Source organism: Lynx rufus, unplaced genomic scaffold (assembly GCF_022079265.1).
Source record: "Lynx rufus isolate CCGP_SWC_20201006 ecotype Redwood Valley unplaced genomic scaffold, mLynRuf1.p SCAF_8, whole genome shotgun sequence".
NCBI classification, from domain to species: Eukaryota; Metazoa; Chordata; class Mammalia; order Carnivora; family Felidae; genus Lynx; species Lynx rufus.
In genome coordinates, this window is record NW_025814896.1 from 18,709,397 (window position 1) to 18,736,053 (window position 26,657).

The 26,657-nt window shown below is 41.4% G+C and overlaps 1 protein-coding gene across 2 annotated transcripts in view; it reads left to right on the plus strand.

Annotated features, from left to right (window-relative positions):
• CHD6 (chromodomain helicase DNA binding protein 6) overlaps positions 1 to 26,657 on the plus strand; it is a 204,770-nt gene that overhangs the window by 89,403 nt on the left and 88,710 nt on the right. For both annotated transcript variants that reach the window (XM_047067984.1, XM_047067985.1), the window contains exons 6-10: positions 13,888 to 13,950; positions 16,482 to 16,540; positions 17,177 to 17,294; positions 22,281 to 22,367; positions 22,553 to 22,687. In XM_047067984.1, the coding sequence (XP_046923940.1) occupies positions 13,888 to 13,950; positions 16,482 to 16,540; positions 17,177 to 17,294; positions 22,281 to 22,367; positions 22,553 to 22,687 (462 nt within the window). The remainder of the gene's footprint in view (positions 1 to 13,887; positions 13,951 to 16,481; positions 16,541 to 17,176; positions 17,295 to 22,280; positions 22,368 to 22,552; positions 22,688 to 26,657) is intronic.

The following is a 26,657-nucleotide window of genomic DNA, read 5'->3' on the forward strand; positions in this document are numbered from 1 at the left end:
CCTAGCCTTGGGTTAACAGTTCTTTCCCACCTTCTTGCCCTGATATCTCTTCTTCACATGCATTACATGACTTGGTTCATCATCTTTTAAGCTAAAATGGTTTCTCCCCAGAGAGGTCTTTCCTGGTTCTTGTATTTAGAGTAGATCTCTGCCTCTGAGCCCCATGATTCTCAGTTTCACTCCTTGTCTGTTTCTTTCATAGCACTTGCCACAGCTGATCATTGTGTTCTGATTGCATTTATTTCTTTGTCTTTCCCATTAGAATGTGAAAGTCTGATAACATGCTAAACAGCCATTCATTGGATGAAATCACACGCACTAGTAATTACAGTTGGAACTTGGATTCAATAAATGTGTATTAAGAGTCCATACAAGACCAGGTCTTGGGATACAAGGATGAGTATCAAGGCATGGTCCCTGGCTCCAAGAAGAAGGGGCTTATGGCTATATGAACACTGTGATAAAGTGCAGCCTTAGAAGAATGTGCTGGATACAGTGGCTACATGGGGGAGTGGACAGGAAAGGGGGAGGTCAGGATTTTAGGAAAGGCATTTCTAACATGAACATCCACAGCCTGGATGGTGTTGCGGGTGGTGTTGTGATAGACCAGCTCGGCTGGATGTTGGGATCTGGTCTGAGGAGTGGTGGGAGATGAGCATTGAGTGGTAGGAAGAGTCACATTATGCAGGCCCTAGGGATTAGCTAAAGTATTTGACCTTAATACTGCAGAGCAAATGGTAGGGGGGAGGGGACATTGAGGGTTCCAGCAGAGAAGCAGGATGGCCCTATTTGTATTTTAGGGATTTCCATTGGCAGCGGTTTCAAGAAGAGGGACCTGATAACCAGATGCTAGAAGGAAGAGAGGTAAATATTGAAAAGGAGGAGGTCTGTGCCAGGGAGCTTACAGAGAAGACATTAGAAGCAAAAGAAGAAACAGGCTGTGCATATAGGAAGGGCATCATTGCCAGCAGCACATTCTGGGACATAGGCTGGCTGTTGTTGTGGAGTCCCTGACGCTGACTTGGCAGAATTCATGCTCTGCATGTGCGACAGAGCACAAATACCTGTCCTTCCTCCCAGACACTAGGGTGGCTTAGCAAAGCCGGTAATACTTTATCTGTCTAAACCACCTTTCCTCCAGCTTAAAGCATTTTCACATAATTTCACATATCCTTTCACCTTGTGTTTGCATGGACAGTAGCTAGGAGGAGGGGTCGTCGTCCCTGGTTTAACAACCAAGAAGCAGGCACAGAAAGATCTGGGTCATGGGACACCCTAGTGGTAGTCAACCAGTGACTAGCATGTAAGAGTTGATTTCAGGTCCCTTTGCCAAGAGTTATCCAACCAATGAACATAGCACTTAATAGGAATAATAATTTGATGTACTATCAGTGTAGTGCTTTTCAAGCAAACAGTTAAGAGTAGTTCTGGCAAGAGTGCCATGAGGTGATAGGATTATATTGCTTTATGATGGGTTTTCCCTCCTTGGAGATTTATGGTTGGTTTGGTAGTTAAAACATTAGAAGGGAATTTATTTTCTCCTAGTAGCCATTCAGCCCGTCATTAACCATATTTCAGTTGTTGTTATGACTTCTTTTGTGGTACCTGAAGGGCGGCTTTAGCTGATCTGACAGAAATAATTCAGGAAATTTTATGTATCTTAACAAGGCTCTTTTTATCCTCTTCAAGGTACACAAGAGAGAGAGCTAACATACGATAGAATCTGAATTTTCATTAATTAGGCCTCAAAAATTGTTATGAAATTTAAGCAGAAAGAGGCCTGATATGTGGCTTTGGCAAGCACGTGGATCTGGCCTCTGTGTCCCAGGCCTGGCCTAGCATGCAGGGTAGATAGACGGCCTGTAGGGGGATTGGGTGGGTTTCAGAGGCCGGCCTCAGCTGAGCCCTAGCTGCTGCCCGACTACACCGCATTTGCCTCTGGTTTACGTTTTGGGCTTCCTGGTGAGGTTTGAACAAAGATTTCCCAGGCTGATGGCAAACCTTGAAAGCCATGAATCTCATCTAGGATTCCAGACAATCCTCAGTACCCAGTGGCACAGAAAATCAGTTGAAGAAGATGAGGCTTTTACTTGTGTCCTTCTCCCGAGGCCCTTTGGATGGCTGTCTGCCTGCTTGCTGGCTGTAGCTTGGGGCCAAGAACCGTGTGGAGTCCCCAGCAGAAAGGCCCTGCTGCTCCCTCGCTGCATTTCTCGGGCAGTGCCTTCTCAGCATGCTCTGCCTTGTTCTGTGGCCCCTGGCCCAGTCCCAGATTGCAGCCTCAGCACTGGCTGTCTAGTGGGGAGTTGCTGGAAACATCTTTACATGTGATTCGTGGTAGGCCAGGACTGGCATGCTAGCACGGCCCTGCTCTGGAGCCAGAGGGACGGTCCCCTGACTGGGATACGGGATTCGGGGGCAGGAAATAACTTTCCATCCTCACGTCACAGTGAGCAAAGTCTTTGCTTTCTTATTCTTTGTCAAACGGATGTTGGTGTCTGGAACAGAGACAGACTTTCGCAGTTGTTGTGTAGATTTTTACAAGGCTGTCTCAGTTTCTGCCTCCTACAGTTTGTGCAGTTTGTGTGATTTTGCCTTTTAGAACAAAGGGCTTTAATCTGAATGAGGCTTCAGCTCCTGGTGCCCTCCTGTGCCTCACTCTGTGTCTCTGAGGCCAGCGCCCTCCGCTTTGTCTAACCTTTTGCCGTGCCTGATGGGCTGAGCCCAGTTGTTTTCTCCCCCAGAAGCCCCGTTTCCTTCCCTGAGCTGGGGGAGAGTGCCCCTGCTCTATGGTCTAAGGTGGTTGTTTCTCAACTCCGATATTAAATCAAAATTCCTGCCTGATTTTTGTTTTAAATGTGACCGCACACTACCTGTTTACTCCCGTTTATTTCCCTACCTCATTCTAATGCTTTTGCTCTACTGTTTACTTAGTATTCCGTATATGCATCATGTTTCCTGTGGACTCATTCTTTCATCCTTCCAGTTCATTTCAGCTTTCCTTCCTGCTTGTTGTCCTCTTACGACCCACCGTTCCTTAGGGCCCTACTAAAACCTTACCTATTCTGTGAAATCCAAGCTGTTCTTGCTTTTTGCACTCTTGCTGGACTTGAGGTTACTGTCACACCAATTAGAATTTAACCTGCAACGTTTCTAATAAAAATGTTTTATGTTGCTTTCCCTACACGAATGTAAGCCCCTGAGACTGGGCATCTCGTTTGATGCTACTTTTGTACCCTCACATACTTGGTGATTTGAAAAGTGATTTGCTTCTTGCTAGAACCTCTCCCTTGTGCCTAGCTAAATAGAACTAAATCAGGTGGTTGGTTGAGGTTGGGGGTGACTAGGGTTGACAATTTTTGAAATTTTCCCTAAGAAAAAAATTTTTAGTTATCTGAGTCTCTGACATGAAAGAGAATGAATTAAAATGGCCTTCTTTGAAGGATAATTTGAGAAAATTCCAAGTAGCTGAGAACAGATGGTTGTTATGGAAGTGTGTTTGGCAAGCAGATTTAGTTTATATCTGTGTGTATCTGTATACACGGAGTGTTGATACACACATGATCGTGCTTATGCACAATCTCTGTTTAGAAAAGTCCTGATTTCCTAGTTTCCGTCCTGCTTTGATGTGTATTTTGGAAATGCTATTCCCTTTTCCTTTTATTGGGATAGAGTAAAGCCTGCTCTCAGTGTTTTGATGATAATCAGTTTTTTTTTTTTAAAGGAATTATTCTTTTCTTTCTTCTTTTTCTTTATTTTTTTTAAGTTCATCTATTTATTTTGAGAGAGACAGCACAAGCAGGGGAAGGGCAGCTACAGAGGGAGAGAGAGGATCCCAAGCAGGCCCTGTGCTGCCAGCACAGAGCCCGATGTGGGGGCTCGAACCCACAGAGTTGTGAGATAATAACCTGAGCCAAAAGTAAGAATTGGATGCTTAACCAGCTGGGCCACCCAGGCACTCCTCTTTCCTTTTTTTTTTTTTTTTAATGTTCATTCACTTTTGAGAGAGAGAGAGACAGGGAGGGGTGTGAGCCAGGGAGGGGCAGAGAGAGAGGAAGACACAGAATCCAAAGCAGGCTCCAGGCTCTGAGCTGTGAGCACAGAGCCTGATGTGGGGCTTGAACTCACCAAACACAAGATCATGACCTGAGCCAAAGTCAAATGCTTACCTGACTGAGTCACCCAAGCACCCCTCACTGATTTTTTTTTTTTTAATTCCAGTATTCATTGCTCTTCCTATAAAAGATAAGTCGAGGGGTGCCTGGGTGGCTCAGTCGGTTAAGCGACCGACTTCGGCTCAGGTCATGATCTCGCGGTCTGTGAGTTCGAGCCCCGCGTCAGGCTCTGTGCTGACAGCTCAAGAGCCTGGAGCCTGTTTCAGATTCTGTGTCTCCCTCTCTCTGACCCTCCCCTGTTCATGCTCTGTCTCTCCTTGTCTCAAAAATAAATAAAACATTAAAAAAAAAAAAAGACCTTTAAAAAAAAAAAAAGATAAGTTGAAATTTTATTTCACATTCCTTAATTTTTACTTGAAAATTTTCTATGGTGAAGAATGTTTGAAGCCCTCCATCCTTTTATTTATTTTTTTCTTAAAGTTTATTTATTTATTTATTTAGAGAGCACATGTGCAAGCAGGAGAGGGGCAGAGAGACAGAGAGAGAAGGAATCCCAAGCAGACTCCATGCCCAGCGAGGAGCCCAACGTGGGGCTTGATCCCACAATCTGCAAGATCATGACCTGAGCTGAAATCAAGAGTCAGTCACACAACCAACTGAGCCACCCAGGTGCCCCTGAAGCCCTTCATCCTTTTAATACTCAGAGTAAAGTACTGTCCTTTCTTGTCCGTGTGTTAACGTTTCCTTGGATTTGGCTGGTCCTAGTAAAAACTCGAAATAACATTATCAAAATCCTCCCACTAAAACCCATCTTTTTTCTATTCTTAATGGTAGATAAGAATAAGAATGTTTGAAGCAATCTAGTAGTGAGGAAGACATAATTGTTCCTGTCAGTACATGTGTACATGTATGAATGCTCCCTGGTTAGTCTGGGTTCTACAGACTTGGGAGTGGGTAGGAAAGGTAATCAGAAATTATGAAAGTTTGGTGCTGGTTAACAGAGATCTAACTCAGATGTCGCTGCACTTTCAGAGGCTCTCCTAATTTGCCGAAGTGCCCTGTCTTGAATTGTGGGATTTCAGCAGGTTCTCAGCACTTGCTTTATGCTGATATTACCATTTATGTTGCAAAATCTCTTAACATTATTTATTCAAAAATACTTCTTGAGGACCTACTACCTGCCAAGGACTGTTTTGTGCTGGAGATAACATCAAGGATCAAAAGAGGCAAAACTCCCTGCTCTCACAGAGGGAGCATACAATAAATGGAGAGGGGACCTACGAAATCCATGCAACTGATCTCCTCTTCACATTTGCTGGATTCTGAACCTGTGGGAGAGGAGGCCAAACAGCCAAACTCCGAGTTAGCTTCCAAAGGGTGGAAATACCTAGGTAGAGGCTGGGAACAAATCTAAAAAGTAATAAAATTGCGTAGTACATCAATGGTGGTAAGTGCTGTGAGAAAAAAAATCAGGAGAAGAGTGATGTGGAATTGAGGAGTGAGGGTTGCAGTTTTAATTAGGGTGGTCTGTTTTGGCCTCACCAAGGTAACATTTGAGCAAAGAATTGAAGGCAATAAAGGAGTGAGGGAATCTTGAGAGGGAGGCATTTTAGGCGGAGGGAATAGCCTGTGCAGAGTCTCTGAGGTAGAAATGGGCCACTAGTGTGTGTGAGGAACACACAGGGAGACCTGAAAGGTAATAGGAGATGGGATGTTTGGTGAGCTCCAGCAGGGTTTGTTGTAGGCCTTTAAAAGATGTTTGGTTTTATTCTAAAAGAGAAGCCTTGTAAGCAGGTTAGGCAAAAGACATTATAATGGCAGTTCTGAATGTTGTATTGTGAATAGACTAGTTGGGCAGGAGTGGAAGCAGGGAAACTAGGTAGAAGGCAGTTGAGAATAATCTGGGTGAGAAATGAAGGTGATTTAGACCAGGGTAGAAGCAGTGGAGGTGGTGAGAAATTGCTGGATTCTGTACATATTTTGAAGATATAGCCAACACGATTTCTTGGCTAATCAGACACAGTGTGTGGAGAGATAGGAGGAATCAAGAATTACACCAAGATTTTTGGTTTGAACACCAAGAAGGATAGAATTCACTCAGTTGGGAGAAAACTGTAGATGGAATGGGTAGGGAAGGGAAGTTGGCTAGGATAGCAGGAGTTTACATTTTAGACATTTTAAGTGTGAAATACCTCTGAGATATTCAAGTGGAGATGGCAGGTAACAATTAGATATATGAGTCTATGAATCGAGGGGAGGTTCTGAGCTGGAGACATAAACTTGGCTGGTGTCATGATGTAGCCCTTATTTAAAACCTCAAGACTGGACAAGATCGCCAGAAAAATGAGTATGAATTGAAAAGAGTAAAAAGTAGGCCCTAGGGAGTTCCTGGAATGAGAGTTGATGTGGGAGGATTCCTTCTTCCAGGGAAGAGACAGTAGGTCGTGGCAGGGCAACACTCATTGCAAAGGGAAAAAAAGAGAATGTGTCTTTAAAGACATCAGATATCTGTGAAAGCAACAAGAATTAGATTAACTAAAATTCCAGACAGTGATGAGCTGTTTATTACTAGATGAGCCGGCAGTTGCGAACTATTTCTTCTCTGGAAACATTCCTCAGTTCTAGGTGCAGGTTGAGGATCAGGCTTGGCTCAAACAGACTTCTCTGGGTTGAAGAGAAACCATCACCATCTGCCCCTGCTGGTGAAATGATTGGAAACTAGAAGATCCCCAAAGCAAAGGGCTCTCCGCAGGACGTTGGGGAGTTCTGGGGTAGCCCAAGAAGTTAGTGGCTCATTCAGAAGGCAGATTGAAATCTCACAGTATCATGGTACCTAGAGGGAAAATCTCACTAAAGGAATGGGCTTAGTGTAGAAAAACTAACTCTCCCTGAAGAGAGGTTTTTAAGAGGGGCACCTGGGTGGTTCAGTCTGTTAAGTGTTCGACTCTTGATCTCAGCTCAGGTCATGATCTCACCTGAGATTCATGAGACTGAGCCCTGAGTCAGGCTCTGTGCTGACAGTGCGGAGCCTGCCTGGGATTCTCTTTATCTCTCTCTCTCTCTCTCTGCCCCTCCCTCGCTCGCACTTGCTCTCTCTCTTTCTGTGTCTCTCAAAATAAATAAATAAATTTTTAAAAAGAGAGTGAGAGATTTTTAACTTACTTGGGATTGGAGACTCCAGGGCTCAGGAATAGAAAGACCTGCCACATTCAGTCAGTGGTCCTGGACATTCATGCTTGAGAAACAGGATAAAACAAGAGATGAATCTTTAAAAAAAATTTTTTTAATGTTTATTTATTTTTGAGAGAGACAGAGACAGAATGCGAGTGGGTTGGGGGCAGAGAGAGAGGGAGACACGGAATCCGAAGCAGGCTCCAGGCTCCGAGCCATCAGCACAGAGCCCGATGCGGAGCTCAAACTCATGAGCTGTGAGATCATGACCCAAGCTGAAGTCAGATGCTCAACCAACTGAGCCACCCAGCTACCCCTGCTAAGCAAGAGATAAATCTTAACAGTAACCCAGGCCTGACCCAATTCAGTGTCTCATTGGACCCAGGGACCACCCCCTCTCACAGAGAAAATAGGAAATAGTTGTGGAAAATATTGTTAGGAGCTGCTAAGTTTCCTTTATTCACAATATCTACCATAAGTAAAAAACTATTGCACATTTGAAAAAGCTGGAAAAAATGTGACTAAAAAGTAAAAGTAATATATAATAGAAGCAGACCCTAGATGATCCAGGTAGTGGACTTAACAGAAAAGAATTTTAAAATAACTGATTAACATGTGAAAGAAAATAAAAGAAAATGAGCCAAAAAATTTTTAAAATGAAGAATTCCAGTGAAGAAATGAATCTGTAAAGAGAATCGGTTCAACAGGCTGGACTGAAAATTCCAATTTAAAAAACTTAGAATACAGTGGATGACTTTAAAGGCAGATTAGAGGGGCGCCTGGTGGCTCAGGTGGTTAAGCGTCTAACTTTGGCTCAGGTTATAATCTTGCACTTCATGAGTTTGAGCCCCATGTTGGGCTCTATGCTGACAGCTCCGAGCCTGGAGCCTGCTTCATAGTCTGTGTCTCCCTCTCTGCCCCTCCCCCGCTCACACTGTCTCAGTCTCTCAAAAATAAACATTAAAAATATATATATTTGTGTGTGTGTATAAGTCTAAAAACTTTTTAAAATCTAAAAAGTAAAAAATTAAAATAACCTGAAATAAAAATTAAAGCAGATTAGATACAACAGAAGATAAGATTGGTGACTTTGAAGACAAATCAATAGAAAATTTCTGAACTGCCACATAGAAAAAAGAATGGAAAGAGCAGAACAAAGCATATGAAACAATTGGGGTGCAGTGAAAAAGTGCATTGTGTATCTCTGGTTAGAGTCCTAGATGTGGAGGAGAGATTGGAGCAGAGGAGTGTTTGATGATAAAAGTAAATGGCCAACAACTCCCATAAACTGATGGGGGATATCAACCAATACATTCAGCATCAGGTAACTCCCAAGCAGGGAAAATACAAAAACAAAAACCATATTCAGGCACATCTGAAACTGTAGAAAACCAAAGACTTAAAATCCACTAGATAAAAACTGACTACTAACGTTATATTAAATGGTACAATACTGAATGCTTTCCTGCTGAATTTGGGAGTAAGAAAAAAATCCCACTGTTATCTTTATATTCAGAAATGCAGGGGACACCTGGGTTTCTCAGTTAGTTAAGCATCCAACTTAGGCTCAGGTCATGATCTCACAGTTCGCGAGTTCGAGCCCTCTGCTGGGCTGTCTGGTATCAGCATCGAGCCTGCTTCGGATCCTCTGTCCCCCCCCTCTCTCTGCCCCTCCCCCTCTTGCTCTCTCAAAAATAAATAAACATTAAAAAAAAAAGAATATGTAATATAAATTTTAAAAAAGAGATACACTGGAGGTCCTGGCCATTGCTATAAGTAAACAAAGAAATAAAAAGTTTAAAAATTGGAACGGAAGAAGTACGATTCAGTATTTGTAGATGACATGACTGTGTGTGTTGAAAATTCAACAGAATTGACAAACCATTAGAATTAATAAATGTGGATTTAGCTAAATTGTTGGATACAAATACAATATACATAAACATCTACTTTATTTCTGTGAACTAGCAGCATGAAATCAGGAAAGAAAAATTCTAAAATGCCATTTGTAACATCATCAAAAATATTAGATATTCTGGAATAGCTCTCAAAAGATATACAAGCCCTCTCTATATGAAAAACATTGCTGAGAGAAATTAAAGAAGACCTACATAAATAGAGCAATGTATGACATACACGTATTCAATATTGTTAAAGATGTCTGCAGTTCATTCTCAGTCAGAATCTAAGCAGGGTGTTTTCTGCTGGAAATTGATGATAGAAACACAAAAGACCTAGAATAGCCAGGCAATCTTTACGGAGAACTCAGTTGGAAGACTCCCTGTAATCCAGACTTTTAATCACACTCCAGTAATGAAGACAAGGTAGTGTTGCTATAAAAACAAGTAGAACCAAACAGAGCTGCGCTGCTCCGTAGGGCTCCGACTAGCCCGATGTGGCTGTAAGCACTTGAAATATGGGTAGTCTGATCCGGATGGCCAACAGGCACATGAAAAGATGCTCAATGTCGCTCCTCATCAGGGAATTACAAATCAACACCACACTCAGATATCACCTCACACCAGTCAGAGTGGCCAAAATGAACAAATCAGGAGACTATAGATGCTGGAGAGGATGTGGAGAAACGGGAACCCTCTTGCACTGTTGGTGGGAATGCAAACTGGTGCAGCCACTCTGGAAAACAGTGTGGAGGTTCCTCAGAAAATTAAAAATAGACCTACCCTATGACCCAGTAATAGCACTGCTAGGAATTTACCCAAGGGATACAGGAGTACTGATGCATAGGGGCACTCGTACCCCAGTGTTTATAGCAGCACTCTCTCAACAATAGCCAAATTATGGAAAGAGCCTAAATGTCCATCAACTGATGAATGGATAAAGAAATTGTGGTTTATATACACAATGGAGTACTACAGGGCAATGAGAAAGAACGAAATATGGCCCTTTGTAGCAACATGGATGGAACTGGAGAGTGTGATGCTAAGTGAAATAAGCCATACAGAGAAAGATAGATACCATATGTTTTCACTCTTATGTGGATCCTGAGAAACTTAACAGAAACCCATGGGGGAGGGGAAGGAAAAAAAAAAAAAAAGAGGTTAGAGTGGGAGAGAGCCAAAGCATAAGAGACTCTTAAAAACTGAGAACAAACTGAGGGTGGATGGGGGGTGGGAGGGAGGGGAGGGGAGGTGATGGGTATTGAGGAGGGCACCTTTTGGGATGAGCACTGGGTGTTGTATGGAAACCAATTTGACAATAAATTTCATATATTGAAAAAAAAAAGAAATATGGGTAGTCTGAATTCAGATGTGCTTTAAGTGTGAAGTACACATCGGATTTTAAAGACTTAATGAGTGAATATAAAGTATCTTATTAATAATTTTATATTGGTTATACATTGAAATAATAAATTTTTGCATATATTGCTTTAAATAAAATATTAAAATTCATTTCATCTGTTTATTTTTACTATTTTTATTTTTAGAGAGAGCACGAGTTGGGGAGGCGGGCAGAGGAGAGAGAGAGAGAGAGAGAGAAAATCTCAAGCAGGCTCCATATTCATTCAGCACGGAGCCCAATACAGGGCTCAATCCCACGACCCTGGGATCATGACCTGAGCTGAAATCAAGAGTTGGGAGCTCAACTGACTGAGCCCCTATTTTTACTTTTTTAAAAAGGTGGCTGCAAGAAAATTTTAAATTACTTTATGTGGCTTAATGAGTGACCTTTGTGGCAGCCATTGCTGCCACAACAACACTGCCACATTGCTGCCACATGATTCAGCAACACACAAGAATGTATAAGAGAAAAGATTGATAAGGCGGATTATGTAGAACTTCTCTTCATCAAAAGACACATTTATAGAAGCAAAAGGCAAACCATAGATTGGCAGATAATATTTGTTATCTATATAACTGACAGGACACTTATTCAGAAATGTATAATGAACTCTTACAAATTTAAAAAAAGGACAATTTTTAAAATCGGCAAATGACATGAATGGAGCTTCACGGAGAGGTTATCCACACAGTCAGTAAGCATATGAAAAGGTGCTCAGCATCCTCAATTGCTAGGGAGATGGGAATTAAAGATGTGAATTAATTAAATTTAAAGATGTGAATTTAGCCACAAGAATGGCCAAAATTTTAAAGATTGACAATATTAAGTCACCTGGAACTCCCATACGTGGCTGGTGGGTATAAAAATTGTCAGAATCAGTTTGGAAAAAATTTTGACAACATTCATTAAAACCAAACATATAATCTACCTCATAACCTTGCAATTCCACTTTTCGGTATATATCCAAGATAAATGAGTGCATTTGTCCACCAAAATATACACAGTGTATATAAATGTTGGAAGCAACCCAAATATTCCTCAACAGCAGATAAATGAATGGTAGTATATTTATACAACTAAATACTATGCAGAAATACAGAAGAATGAACCACATACTATATAGTTCCATTTACATGAAGCTTAGTAGTAGGCAAAACTAACCAGTGGTAGTAGAAATCCAAATAGTGGTTACTTCCAGTGGGGGCGCGAGAGCCTCCCAGAACATTGGGAATGTTATGTAACTTGGTCTAGGTGATATTTATACAAGTGGGTATGTGTATGTGTAAGAATTCATTGGTTGTACACTTGAGATCTCTATATACTGTATGTATGCCATACTTCAATAACTTTTAAAGTGTTATGTTAGCATATCTGGTAGTTCCTTGCTGAGGAGGACTATGGCTCATCTATTTCTGTAAGACCAGTGAATAAACCTAAAAGACAGTAAATAATGTGGAAGAAATTTAGGAAGGAAATGAAGTAGGAAATTAGGAAGGTTTGTTCATTCATCTACTTTCTCTTAACCGGCACCTGTTCCTTTGTTGGTTGCAAGGTTGGGGTAGTGATCTTTGGCTTAAGAAAACTACACCAGGCTCTGGCCCTTTGCCGTTGGCCATCCTGACAGTATGGCTAGGTCCCAGTGTATGAAGAAGGAGGAGAATTTTTAATTAAGTGACGTAGATTAAGAATATTAACTGTCTGCAGTCTGTAGCCCTGGTGACTTAGATGCTTTATTTCCTCATGTATTTCCTCTCTCTTCCTCTTCCTTGTATTTAGCATTAACAAATATATACTGGTCACCCATTGGTGCCTGGCCTTTTCAGGGCTTTAGCTATAGCAGTGGATAAAACAAATAAGGATCCCTGCCCTCAGAAGGTTTACATTGTAATGGGAGAAGGCAGGCAACAGCCACCTGCCGCCTCTTCCTTTCCTTACTTGTGCTTAAGAATCAGGCAGAACACTTGAGCAGAAAAACAAAAGCTTAGTCTGTATCCCCATCCCTTCTTCCTACTATATGGTAGGCACAATCAACTTGTCTTCTTGTTGAGCAGTGGGAGTAGACTCTTGTCACTTTGGATTAACTTTGGCATGGCACCTAGCACCATGCCATGTGTCTAGGGGAATGTAATAAATATTTGTAACCTTTGGGAGCATCTGTCATCGCCTGCTGATCGCCATACTTCGTTTCTACCATCTGCCCTCCTCCTCTTTCTTTCTTTCTTCCTTTCTTTCTTTCAGTACTTTTATATACCATTTTCTGTAATGGTGTGGCTCTGGGACAGGCGAACCCCTGGAATGGGTAGGACCGAAGACAGTAGTAATGCAGCATGAAGTCATCCTTGGGGAAGTTCTGATCAGGAACCCAAGTTATTTTGGGAGCTACGGCTATTGTGATGAGCATTCTTCTCATTCTGTTCTGAGTACCCTGTTGTGGACAAATACTAGATCTGAGGAGGTCATATAGTACATACAAAACCTCTGAAATAGGATGGCTCAAATAAAGTCCCAGAAAGAACATCAAACATAAGAGTGTTCTGACTCAACACATCCTTTTTAAGTTTGTAATTATTTAATCAAATACTCTGTAGAGAGATTTCATGGAGATCAGGAGCCTAGAAATGTTGATGTGTAGCCGGGGTAGAAAGGAAGAAATTAATTTGTTTTGAGTTAGGATTTATAGGCAAAGGATGATGGGTGAAACAGCCATTTCCAGACACAGAAGGGAAAGACGGTATCGTTTAGTAGAGAATAATTATGCCTTGCATTTGCATAGTGCTTACTGTTCCAAAAATATTTTCACATACCGTTTTATCCTCCCAGTAACCCAGTGAGATAAGTATATTTAACTCCTATTTTAATAGATTTGGAAACGAAGACGTGTTAATTGACTTACCCAAAGTCAGTAGCTGGTAGGTGTTAGAATTAGGACTCTTTGCTTCTAAGGCCCCCAGACTCCTTTCTGTTACACCTTTCTGAAAATTTTATGCAGCAACACGTAGGCAGGTTTGGCAGAAAAGGGAAGTCCTGGGACCAATTTTAGTGATGCTAAAGGCAGATCTGAAATTAAGAGTCTGAAAAGCCGCATAACTTCTCTGCTTATGTGGAAGGGGAGGTGTTAGGTTGTGTCCAGATGTTAGAATGTTTGTGATCTTTTGATCACTCTGTGGACTGATAGGGAGGGAGGCCTCAGCACTCAATGGTGAACTTTCAGACCAAGTAGTACCTGCTATAGCATTTCTTACAGAATTATTTCTTGGATTCTGTGGTGCCAGTAATTTTCTTTCTTCTTAACCTCTGTCTCCAGGAGCCTCCAGAAGATGACGCAAACATCATTGAGAAGATCCTGGCATCTAAGACCGTCCAGGAGGTTAGTGGCTTATGTGTCAGCTTTTATATCACAGGTTCTCCCCTCTGTGAAGAGAGATTTGGCTAGACAACCTGGAATGGTCCTGATTGGCCAGAGTGAGAGCAAAGCAAGAATATTGTCTTGCTAGTCATTCTTTTATTCTTTTATTCTTTATTATTCTTACCCCCATGGAAGATTTTAGGTCCTAAAATTCTTAAATATTTGAATATAGCCCCAAATAATTTTTTCCCTCCATTGTGATGCTAGCAGAAGGTATTTTTGTCCCTTAGTTTCTGCAGCCCAGGGAAAGTCCTCAGGGGGCCAAGAAGAGAACATGGAAAAAGAGCCATATTGAAAACATTTGGATATTGTTAAAATGTCAATACTACCCAAAGCAATCTACACATTCAGTGAAATCCCAATCAAAGTTGCACCAGCATTCTTCTCAAAGCTGGAACAAGCAATCCTAAAATTTGTATGGAACCACAAAAGACCCCAAATAGCCAAAGTAATATTGAAGAAGAAAACCAAAGCAGGAGGCATCACAATCCCAGACTTTAGCCTCTACTACAAAGTTGTAGTCATCAAGACAGCATGGTGTTGGCACAAAAATAGACACATAGACCAATGGAATAAAATAGAGACTCCAAAATTGGACCCACAAAAGTATGGCCAACTAATCTTTGACAAAGCAGGAAAGAATATCCAATGGAAAAAAGACAGTCTCTTTAACAAATGGTGCTGGGAGAACTGGACAGCAACATGCAGAAGAGTGAAACTAGGCCACTTTCTTACACCATTCACAAAAATAAACTCAAAATGGATGAAGGACCTGAATGTGAGACAGGAAACCATCAAAACCCTAGAGGAGAAAACAGGGAAAAAAACCTCTCTGACCTCAGCCGCAGCAATTTCTTACTTGACACATCTCCAAAGGCAAGGGAATTAAAAGCAAAAATGAACTATTGGGACCTCATCAAGATAAAAAGCTTCTGCACTGCAAAGGAAACAATCAACAAAACTAAAAGGCAACCAACGGAATGGGAAAAGATATTTGCAAATGACATATCGGACAAAGGGCTAGTATCCAAAATCTATAAAGAACTCACCAAACTCCACGCCCAAAAACAATACAGTGAAGAAATGGGCGGAAGACATGAATAGGCATTTCTCTAAAGAAGACATCCAGATGGCCAACAGGTACATGAAAAGATGCTCAACGTCACTCCTCATCAGGGAAATACAAATCAAAACCACACTCAGATATCACCTCACGCCAGTCAGAGTGGCCAAAATGAACAAATCAGGAGACTATAGATGCTGGAGAGGATGTGGAGAAATGGGAGCCCTCTTGCACTGTTGGTGGGAATGCAAACTGGTGCAGCTGCTCTGGAAAACAGGGTGGAGGTTCCTCAAAATATTAAAAATAGATCCACCCTATGACCCAGCAATAGCAGTGCTGGGAATTTACCCAAGGGATACAGGAATGCTGACGCATAGGGGCACTTGTACCCCAATGTTTATAGCAGCACTTTCAACAGTAGCCAAATTATGGAAAGAGCCTAAATGTCCATTGACTGATGAATGGATAAGGAAATTGCGGTTTATAAACACAATTGAATACGTGGCAATGAGAAAGAATGAAATCTGGCCTTTTGTAGCAACGTGGATGGAACTGGAGAGTGTTGTGCTAAGTGAAATAAGTCATACAGAGAAAGACAGATACCATATGTGTTCACTTTTATGTGGATCCTGAGAAAGTTAACAGAAGACCATGGGGGAGGGAAAGGGGGGAAAAATGTTACAGAGAGGGAAGAAGGCAAACCATAAGAGACCCTTAAAAACTGAGAATAAACTGAGGGTTGATGGGGGGTGGGAGGGAGGGGAAAGTGGGTGATGGGCAATGAGGAGGGCACCTGTTGGGATGAGCACTGGGTGTTGTATGGAAACCAGTTTGACAATAAATTTCATATTAAAAAAAATAATAAAACCACAGCTACAAAAAAAATAAATAAATAAAAGAAAGAAAGGAAAACATTTGGAGGGTGGGTTCTTTAGATATCTCAGGACCATTGTGGAGATCCAGAGAGTATACCTGAGTGAAAGAAAAGTTGTCACTGGTGAGAACATAGTTTTATCTTCAAATATTTATGAGAGCAAACTTCCTTACTTTGAGAGTGGGCACCACTGATGTTTCGGGATAGTGGTCAGGGGGTGTGCCGGAGACCTGTGTTTTCACTTGCACGCCAGGCTTTGGGCCTGACAGCTTTCAGATCCTGGGCCGATTTGGGTTTATCAGCCAAACACTGTCCCAGCCTGGACCTTGGAAGGACACCAGGAGGATCATTTTCTTTTTTACCTTCTGGCTAGCTGTGCATTCATCCTTTGGGAAAGCTGCTCAGTAGCTGTCAGGAAAAGAAGGGGGAAACTGAAAACATCCTCAGGAAGTCTGTACGAAAATCAAGCAGAGGTGTTGATTTACCTGTTTTCTTGTGCAACGTCAGGGCGATCTGTGGGGGTCTGAGCTGTTAACTGCTTGCTGTTGATTACAGGTTCACCCCGGAGAGCCCCCATTCGACTTGGAGCTATTCTACGTTAAGTATAGAAATTTGTACGTGTTCTTCATATATTATTTGTATTTGGATTTTATATGAATAAAATTTCCTTTCCCTCATCACATCACCTTCTGTATTTTCCAAGAATGGCCCCTGAGGCCTACCTGTGGATCTTGACTGACTCAACTTCACCTTAAGCAGTAGTACTTACCTTTGGCTGTGCAGATAGTCACCGGGGAAGACCTTGCTCCACTCAGTACCAGCTGACTCAGACTCTGGGAGTAGATCCCAAGGACTGGTGCTTATTAAAAACTCCCCAAGCCATTCTCATCTGTTCCTGGTGGAGAACCACTGTCCTGTAGCTCGCACTGTTTCCCTCTTAGATTTTTCTTTCTTCCTCTGCCTCGTGCCCACTTTCACTAATGTGTGTTAATGACAGCTTGCCCATGCCTACCCTCCCTCTGCTCTCAGGCAGTTTGTGTAGAAGCTGCAGAGGGATCGGTCATTTGGAATTAATCGCTTCATTGTCTTATTTTGTTGTCCCGTTAGTGCAAGGCCCTTCGCAGCCTAATCTCTGGCAGTTTCACCACAAACCGCTACTTCTGGGTTAGTCACCCTGTTTGCTGAAACGCTGTAGGGCTCAGTGGTGTGGTGGTTTGCACTTGTCTCACAATTTGTGTGTCTTTGGACAGTTCCTACTTGCATTGTAAATGGGCCACAATGGAAGAGCTGGAAAAGGATCCTCGCATTGCACAGAAGATCAAGCGATTCAGGAATAAACAAGCCCAGATGAAGCACATTTTTACTGAGGTGAAGCAATATTTGCCAACTAATTTGACCACTACTCTTCTTGTAGTATTAAATGCTGAGTTTAAGTTTCTTTAAGTCAAAGTTCTGTGCAGAATTATTGCTCAAGTCATGTCACTAAATGTGCACTGATTGGCAGCAAAACCAATCCAGGTTTAAGCTGAAGGAAAAAAATTATCCACCAAGTTATGAGGATCGAGCCTTATAAACTGGCAATTCATAAGAACGTGTATCTTGGTCAGAAAATCTATAAATAGCTAGGGTGAGAGAAATGTGCACACAACTCTTTTCATTCCCTCCTCCCCTCACTTCCCAAAACGGCAAGTTCCAAAGGACTTAAAGTTTGAATGTAAAAAATAAAAACAAAGCTAAAATATGAGAAAGGAAATAAGTAACTTTATATAAGCTTCAGTATTTTTTTTAATTTTTTTAAATATTTATTTTTGAGACAGAGAGACAGAATGTGAATGGGAGAGGGGCAGAGAGAGAGGGAGACATAGAATCTGAAGCAGGCTCCAGGCTCTTGAGCTGTCAGCACAGAGCCTGACGTGGGGCTCGAACTCACAAACTACAAGATCATGACCTGAACCAAAGTTGGAGGCTTAACCGACTGAGCCACCCAGGTGCCTCTAAGCTTGAGTATTTCTAAGTATGGTACCTACAGCGAGAGGAACAATTCATGGATTTTGACATTAAACAAATCTGTAATGTCTATATATTAGAAAATACTTCATACAAATCTTAAAGTAAATAGGACATATGTGCATCATGTACATACGCATATTTCCTAACTATATACTTACATGTGTGGCATATGTTCTTTTTATCCGGTGAAGGAACCTTCCTGCTTATACGTACATATACATACACACGACAAATAGCTTTAATGATAAGAAATGCTTATCATTAATCATACAAAACTGTGGTCAATTTCACTAGTAGTCAAGGAAATGCTAATTAAAATAGAGATTTTCTGGTTTTTGTTTACCAGATATTTGAAGGTTTTGTTATTTTTTTTAATGTTTATTTATTTGTTTTGAGGGAGAGTATGAGTGGGGGAGGAGCAGAGAGAGGAAGAGAGAGAATCCCAAGTAGGCCCCACACTGTCAGCGCAGAGCCCGATGCAAGGCTTAAACTCACGAAGTGTGAGATCATGACCTGAGCTGAAATCGAGAGTCAGACACTTAGCCGACTGAGCCACCCAGGTCCCCCATGAAGGTTTTAGAAATAAGTATTACCCACCGCTGGGGAGGGTGTAGGGAAGAGATACTCTTGTGTACAGTGGATGGTAATATAACCTGGTAAGACCTGTCCCAGCAGTATGGCAACAGACATGAAATATCTCAAACTATTCACATCCTCTGTCCCAGCAATTCCAATACTGTCATGTATTTTAAGGAAGCTAATGAGTCTTTGTGCAGAATCAGCTGTGACATTCAGTCATTTATATTGGTGGAAAATTGTGAACAAACAGAATATGAGATAGCAGACATTTGCTAGATTATGTATATATCCCATAGAGCAGAATATTGTGCAGCTAGGAAGAATGATATTGGAGAACATTGTTAATGACCTGGAAGGCGGCTTTAGCGCTATCAGCTGTTGTTAGTTGAAAATGTCAGGCCCCCTCAGTGTGTGTGGCAGCTCCAGTATGGGGAGTGGAGGGGAAAAGAGGCACCATAGCAAGGCATGGAAAATGTCGTCAGTGTGCATCAAAATGTGCCGTCATTTTCTCCGGTTAATGGGATCACGGTGACTTTTATTTTTTTCTTTTCTGTGTAACACATACGTTTAAATTTTTGTGCAGATAACTTTGAAAAAAAGAAGGGATAAAAGTTACTCTTAAAATGTAGGGGCAAGCACTAGGCCTCAAGTGCACTCAGGTGCCCTGAAACCATAGTACATCGCTGCAGTACTTTATCAGCTCCTTCTGCGTGTTGTATTCCTTCTCCACAAGTGACAAAAAATTATTTTAGGATAATGTCAGTAAGCATTCTTCTTGTCCCAGGGTGCGGTCCTTTGTCCTTAGCTTTAGTGTTTGGCCCCAGCTCTCTCCGGGATTGCTTTAAAGCACGTGAGGCTGTTTCTCGTGGCATTGTTCTTCTCATAAAGGACTGGGGAAAGAAGACAGCTGGAATTGGAAAACCATCTCAAGGCCCCACTGGATACTGTTCTCCTTCTGTTCTTGGAACATTTTATCTGCACCTCTATTTTAGCAAGTATTTGCTGTATAGTAACTTGTTTACATGTCTCTTTCTTCCATTTTAAGTCCAGTGAGACAGACAAGGACATGTCTTCCTTGTATTTCTATCCCTGGTACTAGCCACAGGGTCAGTGCTCAGGAAATATTTGGCTGCCCCCTTGGTAAGGGGGTGAGGTTGCCTTATGCTCTTCCCTGCTCCAGACTCTTTAGCACATTTTCTTGAAATAAAGTCCACAGTCCTTAATATAGCCTACAAAGCCCCGTGTGTCTGTTTTCTGCTTTATTCTCAAGGGAGAGATTTTGCCTGGGCTGGGAATAGAGAGCCAAAGCTATGTTCAAGTGTATAGAAATAACATACCAGGAGCTCATAACTCCCGTAGGGAGGAAAGACTTTTGAGAAGACCAGAGGACATCTTGAGATTAAGGAAGAGGAAAAGTGGGGAGTAGTTCCTATAATATGGTCTTCAGTCTTGACCTGTTCAACGTTTTTATTAATGACTTGGATAAGTGATATTCTAATAAGATCAACAATAACTTAGTTTTGAATCGAGCTTCTTCATATCTATTATTTCTAGCTGCTTTATGTAAAGGAGGCTCAGGCTCGAGAGGCTAAGACTTCCATGCTCCGCAGGGGTAGAGGCCTTCTGGCTAAGCCCAAATTCCTGAAAACCAGACCCAACACTGGGAGAATAGATGACAAAATCAAAGTTCATGTTTACTGGACAGGCTAGGATGAATGAAATAGAATGGCAGTAAATAAATGTAATGTTTTACATTTGTATTTTTAAAATCTTTACAACTTCTGGGTGGGGAAAATGACTGACTAGCAGTTCTAGGGAGAAAAGATAAGCCCATTAAATTACAAATTTCCTGTTGGCCAGGAGTAGGCCGTGCAGCTGCTTAAAAAGCAACGGTAATCTTAGAACATACCAGCAGAACAGTCCTGCTGTGCCTTTTCTTTCATTCTTGAGTGTTCTGTTCCTTTGGGTATCAGGGTCCAGTGGGGGACTTTGGGGACCTGAGTGCAGCTGCAGGAGGACTGTAACACTGGTAAAGGAAGCACAGCTGAGTGTTGTCAGCAGATGTGGAAACTGGACTGCACGGTCCTAGGAGCCTGGGCTCTTGGAGCCAAACTACCAGGGTACAGGTTACACACATATACACACACACACACACACACACACACACACACAGAGCTTGGTGGCCTTGAGCCACTTGCATAAGCTCCTTCAAACCCACTGTCCTTCTCTGTGTAAAGCAGAACCCCTAATAATATCAGCTTCACAGAATACCTGCAAGGACTAAATGACACAGTGTTTACAGAAGTGCTTAACACAGTGCCCGGCCCATGGTCACTGTTCATAAATGTTAGCTCTCTGCATCATTAAGGGAACTAGAAACTTGGGACCCAAACAACAGTTGAGCACCTTGGGTAATTTCACCCAGATAGGGTAGAGATTGTTGAAGAGCCAGCATAGAATGAAAATTAACTTTGTTGCTGCTCCTGTGGATGAAGCAGTGACACCAGCGAGCCCCCATTACAGGAAGGAAACTAGGCTGTAATTTAATAATAATAATAAAGATAAAGATCATGATGCCACCACCAAGCAGGCAGAGGTAAAGCTGTCTTGGCAATGGGTCAGGTCTTAGAGGGCAGTAAATTCCGAAACAGGGAATAATGGAATCTGAGGGAGGGTTGCCAGGGATGTTATAAAAAGTATTCCTGTGTTGAAGATGAAACTAGATAGCCCCTAAAGTGCCTTCCAGCCAAAGGGGCAATAAGAACATTCTAGAAGTCCAGGAGGAGGGCTTCTGGGTAAGAAAGTCCTGGGTAAGTGTTGCAGTTCACACAGCTCTGTGGCTTTGGTCACATTACTTATTTAACCTCTCTGAGTCAGTTCCCTCATCTGTAAAGTAATTATTGCATCTAGTCCATAAAGTAGTTTTGAGACATAAAGCACTTAGCATTACCCTGGGCACACGTTAAATATTTCCAGGTGATGCTTATTGTTGTTTCGTAAGTACACTTTTTTGGGAAGCATAATGTACATGAAGGTAAACAAATCCTGAGGGTGCAGCTCAGTGAATTTTTACCAAATAAACACACCTGGGTAGCCACCACTTAGGTCAGGAAATAGAACATTATCAGTCCCCCAGAAGCTTCCCCTCGGGGGCGCCTGGGTGGCTCAGTTGGTTGGGCGTCCAGCTTCGATTCAGGTCATGATCTCACGGTTTGTGAGTTCGAACCCATGTCAGGCTCTGTGCTGACAGCTCGGAGCCTGGAGCCTGCTTCAGATTCTGTGTCTCCTTCTCTCTCTGCCCCTCCCCAACTTGTGCTCTGTCTCTCTATGTCTCTCAAAAAATAAATAAATGTAAAAAAAAAAAAAATTTAAAAACAAGAACCTTCCCCTCATGCCTCCTTCCAGTGTTTATTATTATTATTGGCTTATTAAAAGAAAAAGAAACTAATTCTGAGTTTCCAAGGGTTATCTTTGTAATGAGAAGCAGTAAGAAAAAAGGAATTCTTGTGCTGGTTTTTGCACAGTACTGTAATGACCTTTAGGGAAGTTTACATCTGGCCCTGATGTAACCTGGAAATTCAGTCACAGCAGGGTTTGGGGACAGGGAAGAAATGTCTGCGCTGTGACTTTTATTCACAAGCTACCCCTTCTATTGTGTATTTCCTGATAAGGCCCAGAGTAGGGGGTGACTTAAAGATAAAACACAGAGTGTTGGTTTTGAGGGAAGGGGGACACTTTCTAACTCTTCTCCTTTGTTTGTACTAGCCTGATGAAGACTTGTTCAACCCAGACTATGTAGAAGTTGATCGCGTCCTGGAGGTAGCCCACACCAAAGATGCAGAAACAGGAGAGGTGGGTGTTTGGCCATTTTGACTCACTTATAGTGTCTTCCCTTCTTACTACATGTTTTGCTTGTTTTGTTAACATGTGGTCTTCCTTTTAATGGCATTCATGTGTTACCGGGTGGGTTTTCCAGTGGTTGGCCAGAGCACGATTGGCTCCTCTAATCCAGTAGCTGCTATCCTGTTTCCCACCAGGAGGTGACGCATTACCTGGTGAAGTGGTGCTCACTGCCTTATGAAGAAAGTACGTGGGAACTAGAGGAAGATGTGGATCCTGCAAAAGTTAAAGAATTTGAGTCTCTTCAAGTTCTCCCTGAAATTAAGCATGTGGTAATGTATCCGTGTCGCTGTTTGGCACCTCTTACAACATGTAACTTTATGAACTTGGCAGTCCTGGATGTCTTTTGGGCTGTGCTCAGAAGTGGTCTTCATTGGTGCCTTCCCTTTGGCCACTCTCCATTGAACCTGCAGTTCAGACTTTGCTGGCACTCAGATCAACATTAGATCTAGGCTCTGTTTTGATGTGTGTGACACTGAAAAATGAATATGAGCTTAGGTTTCTTGGTATATGGCTGCTATATGGAGTCAGGAAGATAGAATGTGTAAGAAATGCCTGAAATATTGTTTCCTGTTATCTTTTGTTCCATCAGCAAAAGGTGATGATCTTTTTTCTTTGTTTTTATCCTTTGCCTTTACTCAACTGGAATATTTTAAGGGGAAGAGCTATCTTTTATCTGTAGATCCATGAGTTTCACAGAGGGAACATAGGTTTTCAACATACATTTATTTAATCAGTTTATCTTTCTGATTCTGAAGAACTCCCACCAAGATGCATAAATGTCCCAGGGTATCTGGCAAGTAGTTATATATAAAGTATCAATAATTAAAAGGAGGTAGAATTAGGATAGAGCCTGATTAAGATGTTAACTCACTTGGGAAGAGAATCAAAGTTATTGAACATGGCTGTAGACTGGAATATGAAGTTACTGTTTAAAAAAAGAATGACCATTTTGGGGCACCTGGGTGGCTCAGTCACTTGAGCATCTGACTCTTGATCTCGGATGAGGTTGTCGATCTCACGGTTCAGGGGTTTGAGCTGCCTATGGGGCAGTGTGCTCACAATGCAGAGCCTGCTTGGGATTCTCTCTCTTCCTCACTCTCTGCCCCTCCCCTGCTCATGTTCTCTCTCTCTCTCTCTCTCTCTCTCTCTCTCTCTCTCTCTCTCTGTCTCTCAAAATAAATAAACCTTCTTTTAAAAATCACCATTTTTACATGAAAAACCCTTATCCACCTCCTTATTAGTATTATTTGTTGTTTTTATGTTGCTGGAAAGTTAGGACTCAGAAGACGAGACCTCAACATTGAACTTAGATCTCTATCAGAGTCCACTCAAAAGCAGTGTTTGTTTTAGTTTTTTAGCATATGAAGTGTATGGAGGAGTCTTGAGGTGTAGAACTGTGATTAGAAATCTACATAGTTTTTAATGGTGTTTTGTTGCATGACTAGTTAATAAATTTCTCTTTCAGCCCTCTCTTATGACTGTTGCCCTTTGTTAATTCAGTCCATCAACGACCTATTAAACATCTCCTGTTGGTTGACTCTTCAGTGACATAGAGTAAGAAGGAAGCTGCATGCCGAGCCCTCAGGAGTGCACAGGTTAATGGAAAAGGCATGTGTATGGACACACGTGGCCCCAGACTAATTGGGACATGTGGCCCAGCGCAGGGACAAACTAGTGTAGGGGCGGAGAGTAGAGAGCATTTCCATTCTGCAGCTAATTGTAAGCTATTATCTTGAAGTAATCAGCATTCTTACACTCTCAGCTCGAATCCCACTTATTTCCTCTGACTGACTACACAGATTGGTAAGAACATGAATTCTCAAGTGTCTTCAGGCAATTTCACTTCTCCTTTACTTTGCTGTTGCCATGCCACTATTATCTCTCATGAACCATGCTAGTATTTCACGCTTGTCTTTTTGTTTCTAATTTATTTGTTCTCTCGTTTAAAATGCACATTTTAGAAATTTTACTCCAAAAGTTCTAAATTGGAATGGCAGCTAGCAATATAATTAAAGCTGTCTTTTTATGTATTAAGGAAAAGACTGGCTCCAAATGGTAGTTTACCTGAATAATTTTTTTTTAAGTTTTTATTTAAGTAATCTCTACACCCAGCATGGAGCTCGAACTCACAACCCGGAGATCAAGAGTCACATGCTCTTCTGACTGAGCCAGCCAGGCACCCCCAATAGTTCTTTTTTTTTTTTTTTTTTTTTTTTTTTAAATTATTTTGAGAGAGAGCACTTGAGCACACATGAGCGGGGGAGGGGCAGAGAGAGAGAGGGAGGGAGAGAGCATCCCAAGCAAGTTCTGCACTCTCAGTGCATAACCTGACAGGGGTCTCAAACCCACAAACCATGAGGTCATGATCTGAGCCAAAATCATGAGTTGGTTGCCTAACCGACTGAGCCACCTAGAACCCTCTCTGCCCCGAATAAATTTTTAAAGGGATCTTACTCTGGGCTTTGAAGTTGAGACATGACCCTACCAGTCTTGATGAATATAGGACATTTTGCATCTGAAAGCTTTTTGGTAAAAATTGGTTATGTATAGGTAAAATATGGAATTTTTAGAAAGCAAGAAGTGACATTGGTGATGATTGTGCCAAGAAAGAGTCTTTTAATAGGCAGAACCCACTTTGGGGGGCTCTGAGAATCAATTCTCCTCTTTCAAATTTAACTAAGTAGTCACTGAAGGTGGTGGAGCCCTTGGGTAAGTTCTTTCCTGTAGTCTGTACCACTTAGGAATATACCAGAAACTCCTAGCTGATTTCAGGCCTTAGGCTCAGATAGCTGAAATTTCTGGCCAGTAGGTGATGTTAAACTAAGACCTTTAGCACTGAGAAAGAGGGAAACCCAGAGGAGTGACTGGATGACAGAGTGATGCCTCTACTTTTGGAGTTGTACCAAGGCAGCAAAGTAGAAATCTGCAGTGAAATTCCATCCTCCAGCACTTAACAATACTGAGAGTGAGCCACTAAGTCTCTGGAGGAACATTCCAGAGGGCCTCTCCACAGTATCTAGTGAAGTAGAGGAGCATGCCCGATTAAAGAGGTACATGGACTTTGGGGATCTAGCCTGACTGGTTCCTGTAGGTTAAGAAGAATATATTTTCTTTAACGGAACAGAGCAAGAGGGTTTATATAGGAATATCTTTGCTTAAAAGCTTTTTCTTTAAAATCATTATTTTTTACATAATAAATTATTTTCTCCCTTATTTTAAAAGCACCTATACTTATGCTCTTATAATAATATTCAACAGAGCCCTATTTTAAAAGGCTTACCCTAACTGTAGCTGTAGTAATTTTGTAGGTAAGCTGTAATGTGTATTTTTCTGAAAGATCATGGACAGATTATACTTAACTCCAAATGTCAATGATATAATTGGGGATATTTTGTTAATTTCACATGCAAATGGTTTAGTTTCAGGTAATAACATATTTCAGGTGTAAATTATATTGTAGAACTCCAAAGTAGAATTACCAAAAACTAAAACTGTTTAGAAAAGTTATAGTCTCAAAATTCTCATTTATAACTACAGGTAGAGCTAGGGATTTTTAATTTATAAGACTATAAACTGTAACTTGGGGGCTCAATTTGCCTATAAGCAAAATAGCCAAGTTGCTTTCCAAATAATATAAAGCCTAATTAAATAAGATTTTTGGATGGGAAGCCTCTACACCTGAAGGTTTAAATTTTCCTCTGATTATAATTGGAATTCCAATGGCATTTTAAGAGAACTTGACAAGTTGATTCTAAAGTTATACAGAATAGTAAATAAGATAGAATAGCCAGGACACTTTTGAAAAATAATTCCCTAATCAGATAAAAGGCTATAGTAATTTAAAAATTTGCTTTTATTGCAGCACTAGACAGTCCCATGGAACAGAATGAAAAATCTGGGTAGAGCTCCATGGATACATTAAAACTTAGCATGTGATAAATATGGCATTTCATATCAGTAGAGAAAAGATCAATTGTATTTAGAAATCAGTGTTTTATATGGGAAAATAAGACGGCTATTATTTTTATGAGGAGTTTAAGGAATTTGCAGTTTTGATTTTACAGGCTTTTTGCCTCATACTGACTCTCGGAACTAATCAACAAAATATTTGACCCACTGTACTTTCCTGAGTGATGCCACATGCACAAAGAAATAACAAAAAGAAATTATCTATAGAAACCAAAAACCTAATATTGGCTTGAGGGGAGATGGAGGTATTAAGTGAGAGTGGCATCTAAG